General features: G+C 41.1%; 1 protein-coding gene across 2 annotated transcripts in view; it reads right to left on the bottom strand.

Annotated features, from left to right (window-relative positions):
- Positions 1–448: 448 nt before the first annotated feature.
- Positions 449–15803, bottom strand: part of MYZAP (myocardial zonula adherens protein) — a 51178-nt gene continuing 35823 nt past the window's right edge. The window contains exons 11-15 of one of the 2 annotated variants that reach the window (XM_066328506.1): positions 12290–12373; positions 11766–11866; positions 2990–3682; positions 2060–2282; positions 449–1349 (exon numbers count right to left, since the gene is read on the bottom strand). In XM_066328506.1, coding sequence (XP_066184603.1) covers positions 1212–1349; positions 2060–2282; positions 2990–3682; positions 11766–11866; positions 12290–12373 — 1239 coding nt within the window. In that variant the 3' untranslated portion in view covers positions 449–1211. Of the gene's footprint in view, positions 1350–2059; positions 2283–2989; positions 3683–7725; positions 10342–11765; positions 11867–12289; positions 12374–15803 lie in introns of those variants that run through there. The other variant, XM_066328505.1, reaches the window with a different exon arrangement.

Raw genomic sequence — 15803 nt, 5'->3', positions numbered from 1 at the left:
TCCCACATTTTCATCCCATGCAGCTTTTTGAATGACTTGCAGCTGGAGCAGCCTTGGTTTCCAAAGACATCATTCCTGCAGGAACATGTACACAGCCAGGGACAGCCCTACAGCTGTGGCAACATTTTGGGGAACAGATATTGCCAGGCTGTACAAGGACTCTCTGAGGTTTGTTTTTAAGAACTGAACTCAAACTAGGCTCAGAAAATCCTAGACCACAGTGAAAATACCATTGTGAAATACTTGTCAGGTGTGTTCCTTATCTTTCAAAACTCCTATTATTATTCATAGTCTTTAAGGAAGGTTGTTTCTTGTCTTCAAATAGCAGCCAAAACTTAAAAATATGCACAACACTTTCTCCAAGAAAACCAGAGCACAGACCTCTTAATTTACAGTATTAGACTATGAAAAAATAGTACCTCCAAAGTATGAAAGGAGTATACAAAAATACAGAAAAACATAAAAATCTTTAATAAAAATAGTAAAGTCTTGATCTCTTGATGTGCTTTGCCATAATAACCAAAAATCAAACAGCAGAGTCCCTTAAAGCCCAAACAGAATTTGTGTTCCAAATAACTTTACATTCTTACCTATTTTACAACCTAAGGGCAGCAAGTGTTGTTTTAAGGTGCAGGCACAGAAACAAGTTCTTACATGGTAAAAAGTTACTAAAGATCAGGTATTTATTGTAACTCCCTGGGCAGGTATTTTCACCATACAGTAAAAGCAAGGTAATAATAAATAGGTAAAAGAAATAGCTCACATTGATACAAGAGCTTTTGTACATGTGAGCAGTTCACAGGCACCTCAGCTTACTTTATGGACATGTTTTGTGCCAAAGCCCTTTGCAATCACACTTCTGCACAGAAGAAACCTTCTGTTGTAGCTGATCCATCAGAGCCTGCAAAACTGTGTTAGAAACTCACTTTGCTACAGCTGAGAACTGTGGGGCATTCCACAAGGATTAACTGCCTCAAGTGCTCAAAAGAGACTGATACATAATTATCAGTCCCCAAAGGAGAATGAGAAATAATTGTGATATGTATATTTATGATGTCTACATTGAACCCTTCCTGGAGCTGTCATGTGAAAATTTTAAGAAAAGCTGACTAGATGAAGCATTCTCAATATTCAGGTTTGGGTTTTAAGAAGTACTGCATAAAGATCAGTTACACAGCTCATCCAGGGACACACCATGATCAGTCACATGTTCAGTCTTCTGCTGAAAAATAATCTTCATCTCTCACTTCTCTGTACTGCATTGAGGCCTCCCCCTCTGGTTCAAACCTGAGCATTTTTATATCCAGTCTCTCTGCAAGCTTCTGTGCTGCAAGCTTGGCTTGCATTTCCTGTGTCAGGCAAAAAAAGGACACGGGTTAGAAAAAGTGCTCATTTGTCATTCTCATGAATAAACTAATATACTAAAATATAAACTTGACATCATATTATCAGTAATTTCAAAGTGACTTAATTAAAAGTTTTAGTAACTGGCAAAGAAGTTTCAGGTTTCTTTTCACGCTTCTACATAACTATGCTATTAATATTTGGCTCTTTTTAATAAGAGTTGGAAATTCTCCATGTGTCAGCCCCTACCTATGACATAGTAATGTCAATTTTAACAGAACACTTCTACAATAGTGTCTAATTTAAAAATGAGCCTGACACTACCTGGAAAGTCAAAATCCATTATAACAGAATTTGAAGAACCTCAGAACCTGAGTTCTTCAGACACTGAATAAAGGCAAATATAGATACTTGCATATTTTAACAATAACAAATACTGCTAGGCCTTCATTTCTCCAAGGCACAAAAATTCTTTAATGAAGAGTGGCGTGAAGAAAGTGCAAAAAGGTCAGCATTACAACACACAGATTGTGTTTGATGTAGGACTAATACTTTCAGAGACCAATATATCATTGGAAGACGCAAACACAAGACAAAGTGCCTTTCCTCAAAGTCTGCCCATATCAATTCATCATCATGAAAAGATCCCTTTATCTTTTCTTTTTTGGGAGTGATCCTGATTATATAATTTTCAGACCAAATTGTAAATTCATACCTCATAAGCTTCTTTTTGCTGTATCTGAATTGCTATGGATTCCTCTATGGAAAGCAGCTTAGCAGGGGAGTGGTGAAGTGGTGGCAGTCGAGCTGCTGTGATATCATCCAAATGTTTCTTATCTCTGAGTCGTCTCTCCTCTGGAGGAACTGGAGAGCCAAATCCCCCAGGGGATCGACTGGATGAGGAACCATGAGATGATCCACTCTGCTCTCCTGATAGTCTGGAAGACACAAAACACCTACGTTGTCACCCAAACTTGCATCACAAGGTTGAACAACTCCAGTTTCAAAACTTATTTTTAACATGTAAGAGTTGAAAATATATCTGAAGTCCTATGAAAACACAGACCAAGAAAAAAAAGAAATAAAAAAACCCAAAACAAAAAACAACAACAACAAAAGCAGCACTCAGAAAAAACAGAACTATTTCTCCACAGAGAGGCAATATCACAAGTTACTCCTGACAGTGAACCACACTGGTTTGCTGATTTGTTAGCAAACTGAAATAGCAATGCTTTGGGAGTCACACAAAGTACAAATTGTTAATGCTACCAGAACAGACAACATAAACTATAATTTTCCTAGAAGTGCAGAAAAAGCAAAAGGCTTCTAGCTATTCAAGTTCTACACGTTCTAGAACTGATCCAAAAGTTTTGCCAATTGTTTAGTAGTTTTGCACCTTGAGCTGTTAAATTCTATGAAGATTCATGACAATTGTTCCAAATGGGTAGAATTAAACCACTGCTCAGTACTGAGATTCTGTGGCATTTAAAGCTCAAGAGCCAGCCTATGAACCTTGTGAGTCATGAGTCTTTGAATCTCTTTAATCATGACTAGCAAATAAAGCCATCATGCTTGTTCTCTACCATTTCCAATTTTATGCACATCAAGTATCTCACAAAAGGTTTTTCTGTGTCATAATACTTACGCATTTGTTTTAAATTTGGGTTTTCTTAGGACTGGATTCTTGGCTCTGGCCTCTAGAACCTCAATATAATGTGGTGTCTTGGGATGTCGCCTTCCAAACACATTGCCCTTATGTTCTGCCACTTCCTGCTCTTTTTCCAAGATTTTTTCATTATTTTCCCCATCTGCAATTGTAACTCTTTGAAAGGCATCAACCAAGGCTTCTTTACTACTGTCCAAAGCGGCTGTACTTGCTGTACCATCCTCAGTGTTGCTCTGGGAGACTTGCTGATCATTCTTCAGGTGATTGCTTGTGGCTGACTTGGAGACAACTTCACAAAAACTATTCTGATCCTTTGTAACAGTCTTTACTTTATTATTTTTCCTCTGAGTCCTTTCATTTTCCAAAGCTGTATCTGTGTCTTTTTCAACACATTCTGCCTCCTGCCTTTCAGCAGAAATGTCAGAAGTGTCTTTAATATTAGAGTTTTCATGACAGACTGAGGAACCTGCACTGTTCGCTGTGTCCTCAGTTAAGACAACTTCCTGTTTGCTTGTTTTGATCTCTTCCTGTTTTGCCTGAAACTCCAACCTGACAGCAGATAACAGCTCAGCTGTCCTGGCTACTTCTTCCTCTTGGAAAATGGCAAGCTTCAATTTTTCAACAAAATCAGAGATCTTCTTACCCTTATCTGGAAGCCTAGCGATGAACTTCCTAAAACAAACAAACAAAAATCATTATAAACAATCCTATTTCAATCTGACATACAGATATTTTATTAGAACAGCTAATAGGACAGGTTTCACAGTGCAACATGAGCTTCTTATTTACATACAAAACTTCTGAAACATGGCAAAATGCAAAGCACTTGCAGTACAGCAGTAACTACATGCTGTCAGTGAAACACAGGAGCCATGGAATGGTTTGGGTGGGAAGAGACCTCAGAGATCATCTCCTTCCACCCCCTGCCACCTTCCACCAGACCAGATTGCTCAGAGCCCCAACCCAGCCCTGAACACTTCAGGGATGGGGCAGCCACAGCTTCTGTGCCAGTGCCTCACCAGCCTCGCAGGGAGTTATTTCTTCCTTCTGTATCTCATCTAAACCTACTCTCTTTCACTTTGAACCCGCTCCCTCCTTGTCCGTCACCAAATACTCTTGGCAATAGTTTTGCCCCATCGTTCCTGAAAGTTCCCCTCAGGTTCTGGAAGGTCGCGATTAGGTTACCCCAAAGCCGCCTCTTTTCCAGGCTGAGCAATCCCAATTCTCTCAGCCTTTCCTCACAGTCCGTTCCTGTGTCCGCAGGCAGCAGGGCCACACGGACATGTACAACCCGAGCGCTACCCCGCATCCCCAGCCGCTGGAGCCCGCGGGTCCCCGCGCCCTCGCCGGCCCCCGCAGGCGCTGAACGGGAGCGAGCGGTTCGTCCTCTGCCGCCTGCGCGGGGACGGGCGAGAAGCCGGCAGAAAGCCCGGCCCGTTCCTCGGCGCCCGCGCTCCGGCTGCCCTCACCGATCGGCCAGCAGCCGCTCCTGCCGCCTCAGCATCTCGCGGAGCTCGGGCAGCGCCCGCCCGCGCAGCCCCGGAGCCGCCGCCATGGGCCCCCGGCAGCGCGCCGCGGGCCGCCATCTTGCCGGAAGCGACGGCGCGGCGGCAGGGCCCGACTTGCTCGGAACGCGAAGGGCGGCGCGCATCGCGCTCCCCGGCCCGCAGAGCCCTGAGCGAGGCCGGGGCCGCTCACCCCCGCGCTGGGGACTCGCCTTCATCGTACGGCAATTGCAACAAGAGCTGGGAAAGCTGCGGTTTGTGCCCTGTACGGCACGTGTGACAAGCGCGGAGCAGCGCAGAAAGGCTGTGGGTTTGAGAGTAAATTGACACCTTTTAGCAGTTTTTTGGGTTAGCACTTCAGCGGACTCTGACTTTTACCCCTCCCCAGACACCAGTCTGGTATTCTAAGTTTTTTGACCTCTTGTCTGTGGAAGTTACTAAGCAAACTATGAAAACAAGTTTTCTTTTCCCCTCAAAATTCCGGGAATTTTATAATCTTTTGCCAATGCATAACTTCAAAATCCAGGGGGTTCCTTGCCTATGCTATGCCACATTTACTATACTTTATTTTAAACTCTTAAGTACTTTTTCTTGTGAAATACACATCTTTCAACAGACACGCTCCAGCTGAATTTCTGAAGTGAATAATCAGCGAACTGTTTCTGACGCGGTGTCGGTCGGCCCGGCCGAGGCTCCGGGGAGGCCGCAGCGTCCCAGAGAGAATTCCAGAACTGCGGGGTTTGCCGACAGCACTGGCTGCACAGCCCCTGAAGTGGCACACACCCTCAGCGAGCCTCCCCCGGTACCGGCAGTGGGTCAGTGAATGGCGATTCCGAGGGGGCAGCTTTGTTAAGGTGATCCCAGTGCACAGAGGAGTCTCGATCCGAGCAGAAGTGAGAGGCACATTTCGCGGGGATTTAAAGGCGTTGTTCTGTGCGCAGGACAAAGGCAGGGCCAAGCCGGAGGGGCTGGAGAAGGAAGCTCTGACATGTCCGCCTGCCCCTTTGTTTGCGCAGCTGGACGGCCGAGGGAAAGGCTGAGGGCCGGGGGAAGTGAGATTAATCAAGCTGGCAGCTATCCATGGAAAAAATACCACAGTCAGGGTGAGAAAACCCATCCAGTAGCTACTTGAAGAAACCATTTCACTACCTGCATCTTCTGTGGAAAATCCCTTGGGGGAGTTTTGCCTAAGAATTCAGGGAAATCGCTGAGTTTTTCTCACTGGGAGATCCCCCGCAGTTACAGGACACAAGTTCTTTGAATTGCCGCCCCTGTTACGCATGTTTAAGTCATGCATCTGTGTCACATATCTGCATCTTGCAAGGAGGAACACTTGATCCTGCAGATGGGAGAGGGTGGGAACACTGGGCATGGAAACCGCTCCTGCCAGCAGGGAAATGAGAATCTAGAAGGAATAATCTCATTAGACTACTGCTCTCAGAAACGTTCAGCTGCTTTATGACAGCACAGAAAAGCAATGCCATTATTTACAGTGGGTTCAATTTATGTGCTAAACTGCATAAACACAGAAAAAAGTAGAGCAAAGAATGAAGAGGAGCAAAGTGTTAATAACATGGCTTCTGGAAATCACAACTGATCATTCTGTACCTCACCTGGAATACTGTTCACTAAGTCTGTATTTGTTTCCCAAATTCACTGGGAAGGAATATTGTTCATCTTTACAGTTCAGAAGTGTTAAATTTTGGAGTAACATTGTCTATTTACAGATAACCCACAGTTTCAGAATAATGAAATAGCTGAAATCTGGAAGGTGCTGGAATAAATAGATTCTAGGTTATGAACAGGTGGGCAGTATCTAGATACAACACCACTGAGACAGCATCAACTTCAGTACAAATTTGAAGAAGGAAATATAAATTTAGTAATTTAGTACTCTTTCTTCCAGAAAAAGCTGTTGTTTTCTGCTTTCTTCAACTTTATGAAATGTTACTTCTTTTCACTTGGAAAAGGAGCAAAAAAACCCAGTTTTTAGGATTTGAGGGGGGAAAACTACCTTTATAGTTTCTCTGCTCAGAAATAGAGGAGCAGGAGGAGAGGAAACAAGCTACACATATCATGTAAATCACCCCCAAAATAACAAGAAAAGATGATATGAGTATTTGGAATTCAATTGAATAATTTTTATTTAAGAAAAAAACTAACCTCACAGATGTTCACTTCTATGTAGTTTCTCTTTAAATCACCAAGTCCCTTTTTCTTTTGAAAATACTCACATACCTTGAGTTGTAATGGCTCCTGTGTCCTTTTCTTGTGTTCCTTACATGTTCTGCCTGAGGTAGGGCTGGGTGGGCCTTAACACAGGTCTCTCATACACTTTTCTTTATTACACATGGAAATAGCCCCGGGGGCTGAGCAAGAGTGAAGTAAAATGTAACTGGAATGAAACTCTCAGTGTGTACATCTCCATTATGTGTATCAGGGATTTCCTGCACAGAATAACAGACTTCATGCACAGAGAACTTATTTCTCATCTGCCCATATGCAGAAGTTTTCAGATGTCAAGTATTTGGAGCTCTCTGAAAAGCCTCAGTATCCAGCTCCCAGAGTCCCATGGTGTAGGTTCAGCACCAAGCACTGCCCAGCTCAACAAGATTTTATCAGGGCTTGTTAGCAGTCTAAGCTGAATACAATAAATAGGGAGGCATTATTTGAGTTACAAACTTGACATTCTTCCTCTGAGCATTACAAACCTGTGACACTGTGATTGTCATGTTTGCACCACCTCTTCTTTAGCTGACACGTAAACTGCTTTATTTTTATAGCCTTAAAAATAAATCTGTATTATCAGTAGGTGGATATCAACTGTAAATAAAGATGGGCCACAGCCATCCCTGCTGAAGACTGGAGAACATCATCCCAGATGAATTCAGATGCTATCCGGAGGACCTGAAGCTGTTGGGTTTTTTTTCCAAGAGCTGTGCTGCCGTTTTTTGTTTATCCTGTGCAAGTCAGTAGTTTTTTATTTCATGAACGAGTTGCTCTACTTGTGTGACTTGGCTTTGAGGAAGTCTTTAGCCAGGGAGTGCCCTCCTGTTCCCAAGGGCCCGTGTGCCAAGGGAAACCCCGGCGAGAACATCGAGGCTCCACGGAGCCACTCTCCATTCCCACTGTTTGGAACAAACAAGGGGGTGAACAGTAACAGTCTGCAACGTCTTAAGGTACGTTTATTTCTAAAAGACTCTTGACACAACAAGTTTAAATACAGTGTTTATTGCAATTTATCCTCTTCATGTCCTGCATACCGGATGTATTAAAAGCATACAACGTAATACATTATTTGTACAGCATATATGAAAAGTGTATCCCAAAATACTTTCCAGAGTATCTGGAATATATCACAAAATAATACTTATAATGGTACAAATGTAGTCATACAATTGACTTACATTTAGTGTACTTTATGGGCCCTTCTTATATGGCTTTTACTGCTGTTTACAGAAATTTAACTAGTTTCTAATGTGATAGTACTAATTAACTCAGTCTCAAATTGAGAAAATTTATACAGAAGTGTTACAGTCTTTTCAGTCAGGTTTGTTACTATCTATGCTAATTTACATTACTGCTCATTTGACTGGAAAGCTCTACGTTTTCATGTAACACAATGATATAAATACAGTTCCTCTCCTGTTCTTCACAGTTACCAAATTTACACCAGTAGTCCAATCAAGTGATGGTGATCCAGCTCACTGATGTCAAAATGCTCTTAAAATACAGCTTTGACTTCAGTCCTTATTTGGCTTAGAAAAAAAATACTGTATTTTATCGAACAGTCAAGACAAAATTTACACAGAACACCTTTACAGTAAAAACTTAAGGCCTTGCTGCATTCCTGGTAAAGTCATGAGCAGATTATCATAATGTTGCAAGTCTCAGAGTTAAAACAGCTTGCAGCATTTTCAGAATATCCTCAGGAGTATATTAAAAGTACAATGAACTTCCTTTGAGTCTGTGTCAAAACAGCATTTTGATACTTACCCTGCCCTCTACTACCATTCATTGAGCACCTCCCAATGATCAGGTTCTGTTTTCTGAATTCTGGCCAAAATCAGTGGGATAAAGGATTTTCACTTTTTTAAACTTGTCAGTAAATGTCTTTTACAACAACATGCATTTCCTTTTATCTAAAAATACCACCTTCATCTGAAGTTTGAAGGTAATTTTCACAAACTTTGATTCAGAATTCTAGTCCTGAATTACAGAGGGACTGTTTGGGCATGGAAATGCCAAAAGACATTTTGTAAGATCCAAAGTTACATCCCTAATTGACATTAATATACCTGTCGGGATTAGTTTTTAGTGTCTTTCTCTTCAATAACATATACTGTCCAAATATTTACTGTTATCAACCACTAGATGGAGGTAAGATTTCACAGGTACAAAGCTTATCCCTGAAATCAGAGTTATTACTCATCTTGTGTGTTCAATATGAGATAGTAAGTGTACTTGATTTGAATAGACAGGACTGAATTGCATTAGGCTGGAGAGAAAAGCAATCCCTTTGGGAAGCTTTGTGGCAAGCTGATCACCCCCTGGGATTGGCACTGCATGCAAGAACAATACGGATCATACAGAACCTAAGTGGTTCATTTTCTTTTGCAGGTACTGTAATTAAAAATAAAAAGGTCCTTCATTCCTGTTAACAGAATTAAAATAAAATATTCCTAATTCATTTTAAATTCACTAAGAGTGGAAGATCAAAACAATATGTAAATGGTACCCTATATATATATATATATATTTAAATTAGTTCAGTACTAGATACAGTCATTCCTGCTGCTACTTTGAAGCCAAAGACAATATTTTGAGTGCTTTGGACAAAAAAAAATAGTACTCAAAAACCCCAAATCCTGATTCAGGATTGCTATTGCTGTTGGCATTGCAAGGACTGCTGCAGGTTGCAGTAGGCAAACTTTTGTTTAATGAAAACTCCTTCCTCAAATGGAAAAGTAAATAAATAAAGCATCAGGGATTTTCCTACACAACTGCTACTGAATGTGTCACCCATGGTCACTCTGTCCCATGACTGAGGAAGTACAAACCAGTGTCTCAGTCCCTCAGAGCAAACTCCTTTATAATCTGCTTTATCCCTTACTATTTTGAGCATCAAACACAATTTTCATCTGCCATGTGTTGAGGGAATTGTTTTAAACAGCCCAGTTCCTCTCTCCCTCCCACACAAAGAGTGCTGGGTACAAAAGAGCTGCTCCCAGGTGAAGACAGCCCTCAGCTGCACCAGGTCTCTGGGACAGGAGTGAGCCACCCTCACCTTGGGCAGATTTGGAGCTTCCACACTAATTCCCTCTGCCAGCACAACTTCAGGTACTGCTCCAGTAGTATTGACAACAGAATATATTACAGCTTCATCACACAAACAGAATTACAACACAGTTGAGGGAAAAACCCAACTGTACAGCTATACAAGTCCTTCTTACAGGCATTTGAAATGACACATTGCACTAGACAGCTTCTAAAGAGGCAATATTGCCCGACTGCTGCTTCACTGAGCCTGCTTTTTCCCTATCCTCTCACAGTTAACATCAGTAGTAACTTCAGGTAATAAGTTACTAAAGAGCTACTTTCAGGATAAATTTAGCAAGACTCCATGCTGCTGCTCTTCTCTATTAATTGATAAAAATTTATCTAACCAAGCTGCAAAGGCGCGAGATATCTGCTCATATTACAAAGCTCAATGAGTTGAATGCTCAGGATGTGCTGCTCTTTGTGCTGAATTCCAGCACTCTCTTGAACGGGGTGTACGTCCTCACCGGCCTCGGGCTTTCAGGAAATCTGTTCTCAGTGCTTGTGCTGTTCAGGAGACAAGAGAAAGCTTACAGAGTTACGGTCAGAGTATCACACAGCTGGGCTCCTAATGCCACGGCAATGAACTTGTACCCTTGTGTTGATACGGACAGGCTAAAATTAAATTTATCAGTGCACTTGGTATGTTCCGTATTTCTTTTCTATAATGCCACAGAGAATATTTGATAAAAACCGTGGCAGATACTGACATGTTTACAGGCTGGCATTTGCTGCTGCTCACAGTGGAATGCCCAGCAATAAAGTTATTAGGACTAAGAGTCCTGCAACAAAGAAAGATAGCGATATTGCATTTAAGAACACAATCAGTAAGAGTAATTCCATGAAATCTAAACTGTACAGAGGTGCATTCCTGCATAGAGATAAATCCCAAAAAGAGGAAAAATACCAGATAACTAGAGGCTATGCTTGCATACAGAGGGGCCCAGGAGAGGGCAACAAAGATAGGTTTCTGGTGACAACCTGAGTGAAAAACCACTGTATTTAAGGTTCCAGAACACATGCTATTAAGATGTGCTCTAGGCTAAACTCCAAATTTTTTTTTAAATTATGAAAGGTATTTTAGTTTGCTTGCTGATTTTATATGCTAATTTATATTCCTCAAACTAAACTATTCAATTTGCAGGGTGGTTACAATGAACAAATTTACTTGTTGGTAATAAAAGTAATGTGAAGTGGTCCTCCTTATTTTACAGGTTTGTTTTCTGTTTTGCCCTTCCCTGTGGGGACTTGTGGGGAATACTGAACTGCAAGTGCAGAGCCCTGCTCCCAGGGCTCAGTGGCCTGCTACAGGCTCAGGGCAGAGAAAGCACGGGAGAAGGGAACACACTACACCTGAACTTTCCAGAGCCACTGGCACCACACCTGAGCTTCCCAAAGCCAGGCTCCAGAGCCACTGCCATCACAGAGCAGCGTTCTGGTGCAGATGTGGCAATGTCACAGCACTGTTTACCTGGCAATCCTCCACCCTGGGCCAGGAGATCTCCAGAATCACTGCAGCCCGCCCCTGCTGGTGTTATCTGCTCTCCCAGTGGTCCTGGTCACACCACAGAAGGTGAAGAGTGCCCGAAGCCAGCGCTGAGCAGCCTTGGGCAGAGCTGTGCCGTGTCTGCTGTGCTCCAGCAGCCACTCTGCACCAGAACTTCCCACACCTCACAGTCCCCTCTCTGACTTCTGAACTGAAATTGCATTATTGGCAATAACTACTCCCCAAAAGTTTGCAGTACGTTTGCATCTTTAAGAAAAGAATAAATCCTAAACCATAAATCACTGAAGTGAACTGCACCTAGAAGTGTTCTTTTGAAGGCCACAATCCACTTAAAACAGTTTATTAGCAAAATGGTTTACTAATACAGCACTGACAAGGGACTGTATGAGGAATTTTCCTACAAACAAGCAGAAAAAGTAAATACCTGTATGGAAGATCACATTCTACACCAGTATCTCTGGTTTCTATATTGGTCTTTGGTTGGTTTTCCATTAAGTAGTCCAGTTTATCTTGTAATTCTTTATTCTGGGAAACAGTAATTTTCATCACAAGTTTATTTTATTTTTGGTAATTAAACAAGGAAATAAAATTGCACATTGCCCTCTCTCTACAAGAAACAGTGTTAAAGTATGTATTGAGAAAATAAAGGAATTCTTAATTCTGGAAAGAATATTAATTAAATGAACAGTTTTATTCAGCAGCTTCTGGTTTAAGCCGTTATAAAACCATAATAAAATTTTAAGTTAAGAAACTTAGCATGAATATTGAGACTTTATTTCATACATTCCTGACTGTATGACTGGTGTCGTAAGTTTAATTTCCATTTGAAGAACTGCAAATACATATAGTAATTATACATCCAGATAGCACTGGATGACATTGGTTCAAGTTTAATTTGGTTTCATAAAATAATCACAATTATGTAAACTTAAAAGATAAATGCCTTACCTCACATTCTAAGAAAGAGATTTTGTCTAAAAGCTGTATTATAAATAATTCCTTTTCTTTTACTTTCTTCCTTAGCATTTCAATCTATGAAGAAAAACAAGGACATTTAGTCTGACGGGGATGAGAAAAGGAAGAGAACAATCTAGGTATCACAGGAAGAAAACATGTTTAGTATTATTGCTCAGAAACAACTGGATACCTGTAAGTATTCACAAACTGCCTTAATTCCTGGATTAGCTTCCAAATTTAGTGGGCTTTTCCTGAAGTGAATTCATTTTGCAGAACAGCTAAACTGAAATGAAGGAACACTCAGAACACATTGATTTTTTTTTTTTTTTTGGCAGTCATTGCAAGAATGACCATTTCTGAATACTTCAGTCAAATTTTCCATGCATTCTCACCAGTCACTTTTAAACTCTCTATACTAAAATCAAAGTTGTGAACAAACACTAACATCCTCTCTAAAACCACCAGTGTAAAATTTTTCAGCATATCTGGAAACAGTGATTAATAGAAATACTCCCATCCTGCTAAAGGAGAAAGATAAAATACTCACGGCACAATAAAGAAAACAACAGCAGTACTACCACCCTACCAAAACTTTACTACTAGAAATTATAAAATATTTAAACAAAAACATACAGAACTGTGAAAAAAAATGAAGCAAAACAAATCACATATTGAACAGAAAAATGAAAAGTTATAACACCAACTGTACTTTAATTTAGTCTCTGTGACTTTCAGGTGTCACATGTCACTGACACAATGATCAGTTGTTACCTGGAAAAGCTAAAACATAAATGCCATACAGTGTTTTCAGCTGAACAATTACAGAATTACAGGAGTGCTTACCCATGTCATCTAAAGCTTTGTCATTTCAGCTTTCAACTCACAGAAACACAAAGCTTGTAGCATTTTCAGAAAATCTTACGACATACTTTGATCTTAATATTTAATTACAATTTTAATAGCATGACTGAATTAAGTCAGTTATGTCTTCCCTGGTTCAATAGCTTCAGTCCTGCCAATAAACTTCACTTTAGAAAAGATAAACTGTTCTCTAAGCACTTTCAATTGGATCTTTTCTATTAATATTCTGTTCGCCTTCTATGCATATAAGGAAATAATACTAATACCAATAATCAGTGCCACACAAAGAAGCCCAAAGCCAAGCACAGCTGTGTGATCACACTGACACACAGCCATTCTTGCTTGTTATTGAAAATAATCAACTCCATCTGCTGCCTAGGCTGGTTTTTACATCAAACACAAAATATTTCTGTTTCCAAATAAGTGATCAAATTATCTGTCATCCAAAAGCAAGACCAAACTCTAGTGTTTCACAGGCATTTACCTTAACTTTTATTCATTTTATAATAGAAAGATCCTAAGACATGAAATAAATTGAGAGTAACCATTATGTTCACCAAGTATCATACACAAATAGATTTTGTCTAAGTTAAAGTTCTGCTTATTTTTCACATTGGCTAGAGAAAGGTCCCTATGGATGTTTTTGAGTTAAGTAGAATAGTCTGAGGGTGAAGATGAACATAGACACCTTAAAATCTAACAGAGAATACAAAAAGGAAGATTTTGACAAACACCTTTCTCCCCTTCCCAAACACAGAACTGAACTCCAAAAAGACATATTATATTTTGGTGACGGTGCTCCAGGGAGCAGCAGACTGAAGCATACACAAGAGTACCTCTAGCCTCTCTGTAGCATGTGTGCATAGTGCCAGTCAAAACCCATTAAAGGCATGCCCTTGCCCCAGAATTACAGCAGATTTTAAAAATCTGCCTTCTTTTCTGCAGAGAATATGGGACTAGATCGTCATAAACTCTGTGTCAGTCTGGCAGTCAAACAGAATGGAGTGGTTGGACCATGCAGGCTGCAGAATGATCAGGCTGTGAATTGTGCAACCTATATAAAAAAACCTTTTGGTGGATCTTTAAACATTAGGAACTCAGACACAGCCACATACCCCAAATACATTTCAGGAGAAATAAATGCAGCAGTGAGGCTGCATCTGAGGGGCTAAAATGAGAGGGTCTTTCAGCACCAGGAAAAATGTCCTGCAGTCCTGCTCCTGGGATGCAGCAGAGCACCCTGTGAGGCTACTGAAGAAGCAAAGCAGGGTCAGCATGGAGCAGGAACACTGCTCCAACACATGGCCAAACACCTGCCTCAGCAGCTGCTGCAATCCAAGGGCTGAAACAAGTGGCCTGACACAGATGACACATCCCAGCACAGTAATTTACTATAAAAGTAAGTTTATTTACTGAATAAGGACTTGAGTACACATCATCTTGTGCCACTAACACCAGGAATGAAAAACCTGATTTGATTAATCCTTGAGAGGGTGTATCACAGGAAACCAGGAAAACCAGAAATAAGTCTAAGAGATTATATTAATATATTACTATATTAAATTCTTAAAACCCCCAAACCCATAAATCCACATCTTGAGAGTTTCTTTGTTTCTAGAAGCTGCATAAAGCAAGAAAACAACAAGCAAGTGACAGAGCAATAGATTTTGACTTTGTTGAATACAAGGTAAGGAGGAGAAGAGGAGAAGCAAGATGGGTCAACCAGGCCTGAGGGGTGGCCAGAATAGTCTGGCCAGAATGGCCAGAAACAAATCAGTGCAAGCCAAAGACTCAAATTCCATGGACTGACTCTTGTATCCAAGTAATTTCTGGACTGACTCCAGGATAAAATTATCAAGATGTTACTATGTTTTCTTTGGTCAATGCCCACAGCCTATAATCCACCTCATCCTTGCTGTGTCTGCAGACCTCAGAATTTCTGCCCACTGAACTCAGCAACTTGCTCCCAAACTTGGCTTTTGCACAACTACCCTCTCAGACTTCTTCATAATTTTCTACAAGCGCTGTTCAGGTACATCCTTCAGGCTCTTTCTTCCAGCCTTCTCCAGAAATGTCCAGACAGACTTTCCCTAGCATTTAGTTCTTAACCTGACTTACATCATTAAGACTACACATTTCTACCTGTAATTCTATCACCTTCCTGTCTACACTTAGCACTCAAACAAAACTGGCAACCTACTTAGAAATATCAGTTACATTAATGATCCACCCATGCCTTTCAAAACAGTTCTGCTAACAGTGATAATGTGACTTTTGCAACCCTGGGCCATACAGTCACCTTTCTTCCTACCACTTCATTCTCTCTTACCTTCCCCAAGCCACTGTAACCATCTTTCCTGCTTTCCCTTCTCCAAGTGGAAGACATCTGACTATTCCAAAACTAGGAAGAGAAAGGCTACAAGGCCTAAGCTCCAGTTTGTAATTTATCTGGTGTGCAGCAACTGAGGGGTGTCACTTGCTCTCAGCCCTTCAGCCACTCCACCTCATTCCCTGGCATTTCTCTGCCAGGCAGAGAAAGGGCACCTAATCTCTCCCATCCTGGCACAACCCATGAAGTTCCCTGCCAATGGTGCTGGGTGTGCAGCTTGCATTTCACATACCCACTGCAATTTCTAATGATCTG

Source organism: Sylvia atricapilla, chromosome 13 (assembly GCF_009819655.1).
Source record: "Sylvia atricapilla isolate bSylAtr1 chromosome 13, bSylAtr1.pri, whole genome shotgun sequence".
Classification (NCBI taxonomy): Eukaryota; Metazoa; Chordata; class Aves; order Passeriformes; family Sylviidae; genus Sylvia; species Sylvia atricapilla.
The sequence above is the reverse complement of the archived record's forward strand: the minus strand, read 5'-3'. Positions and strand labels throughout refer to the sequence as shown.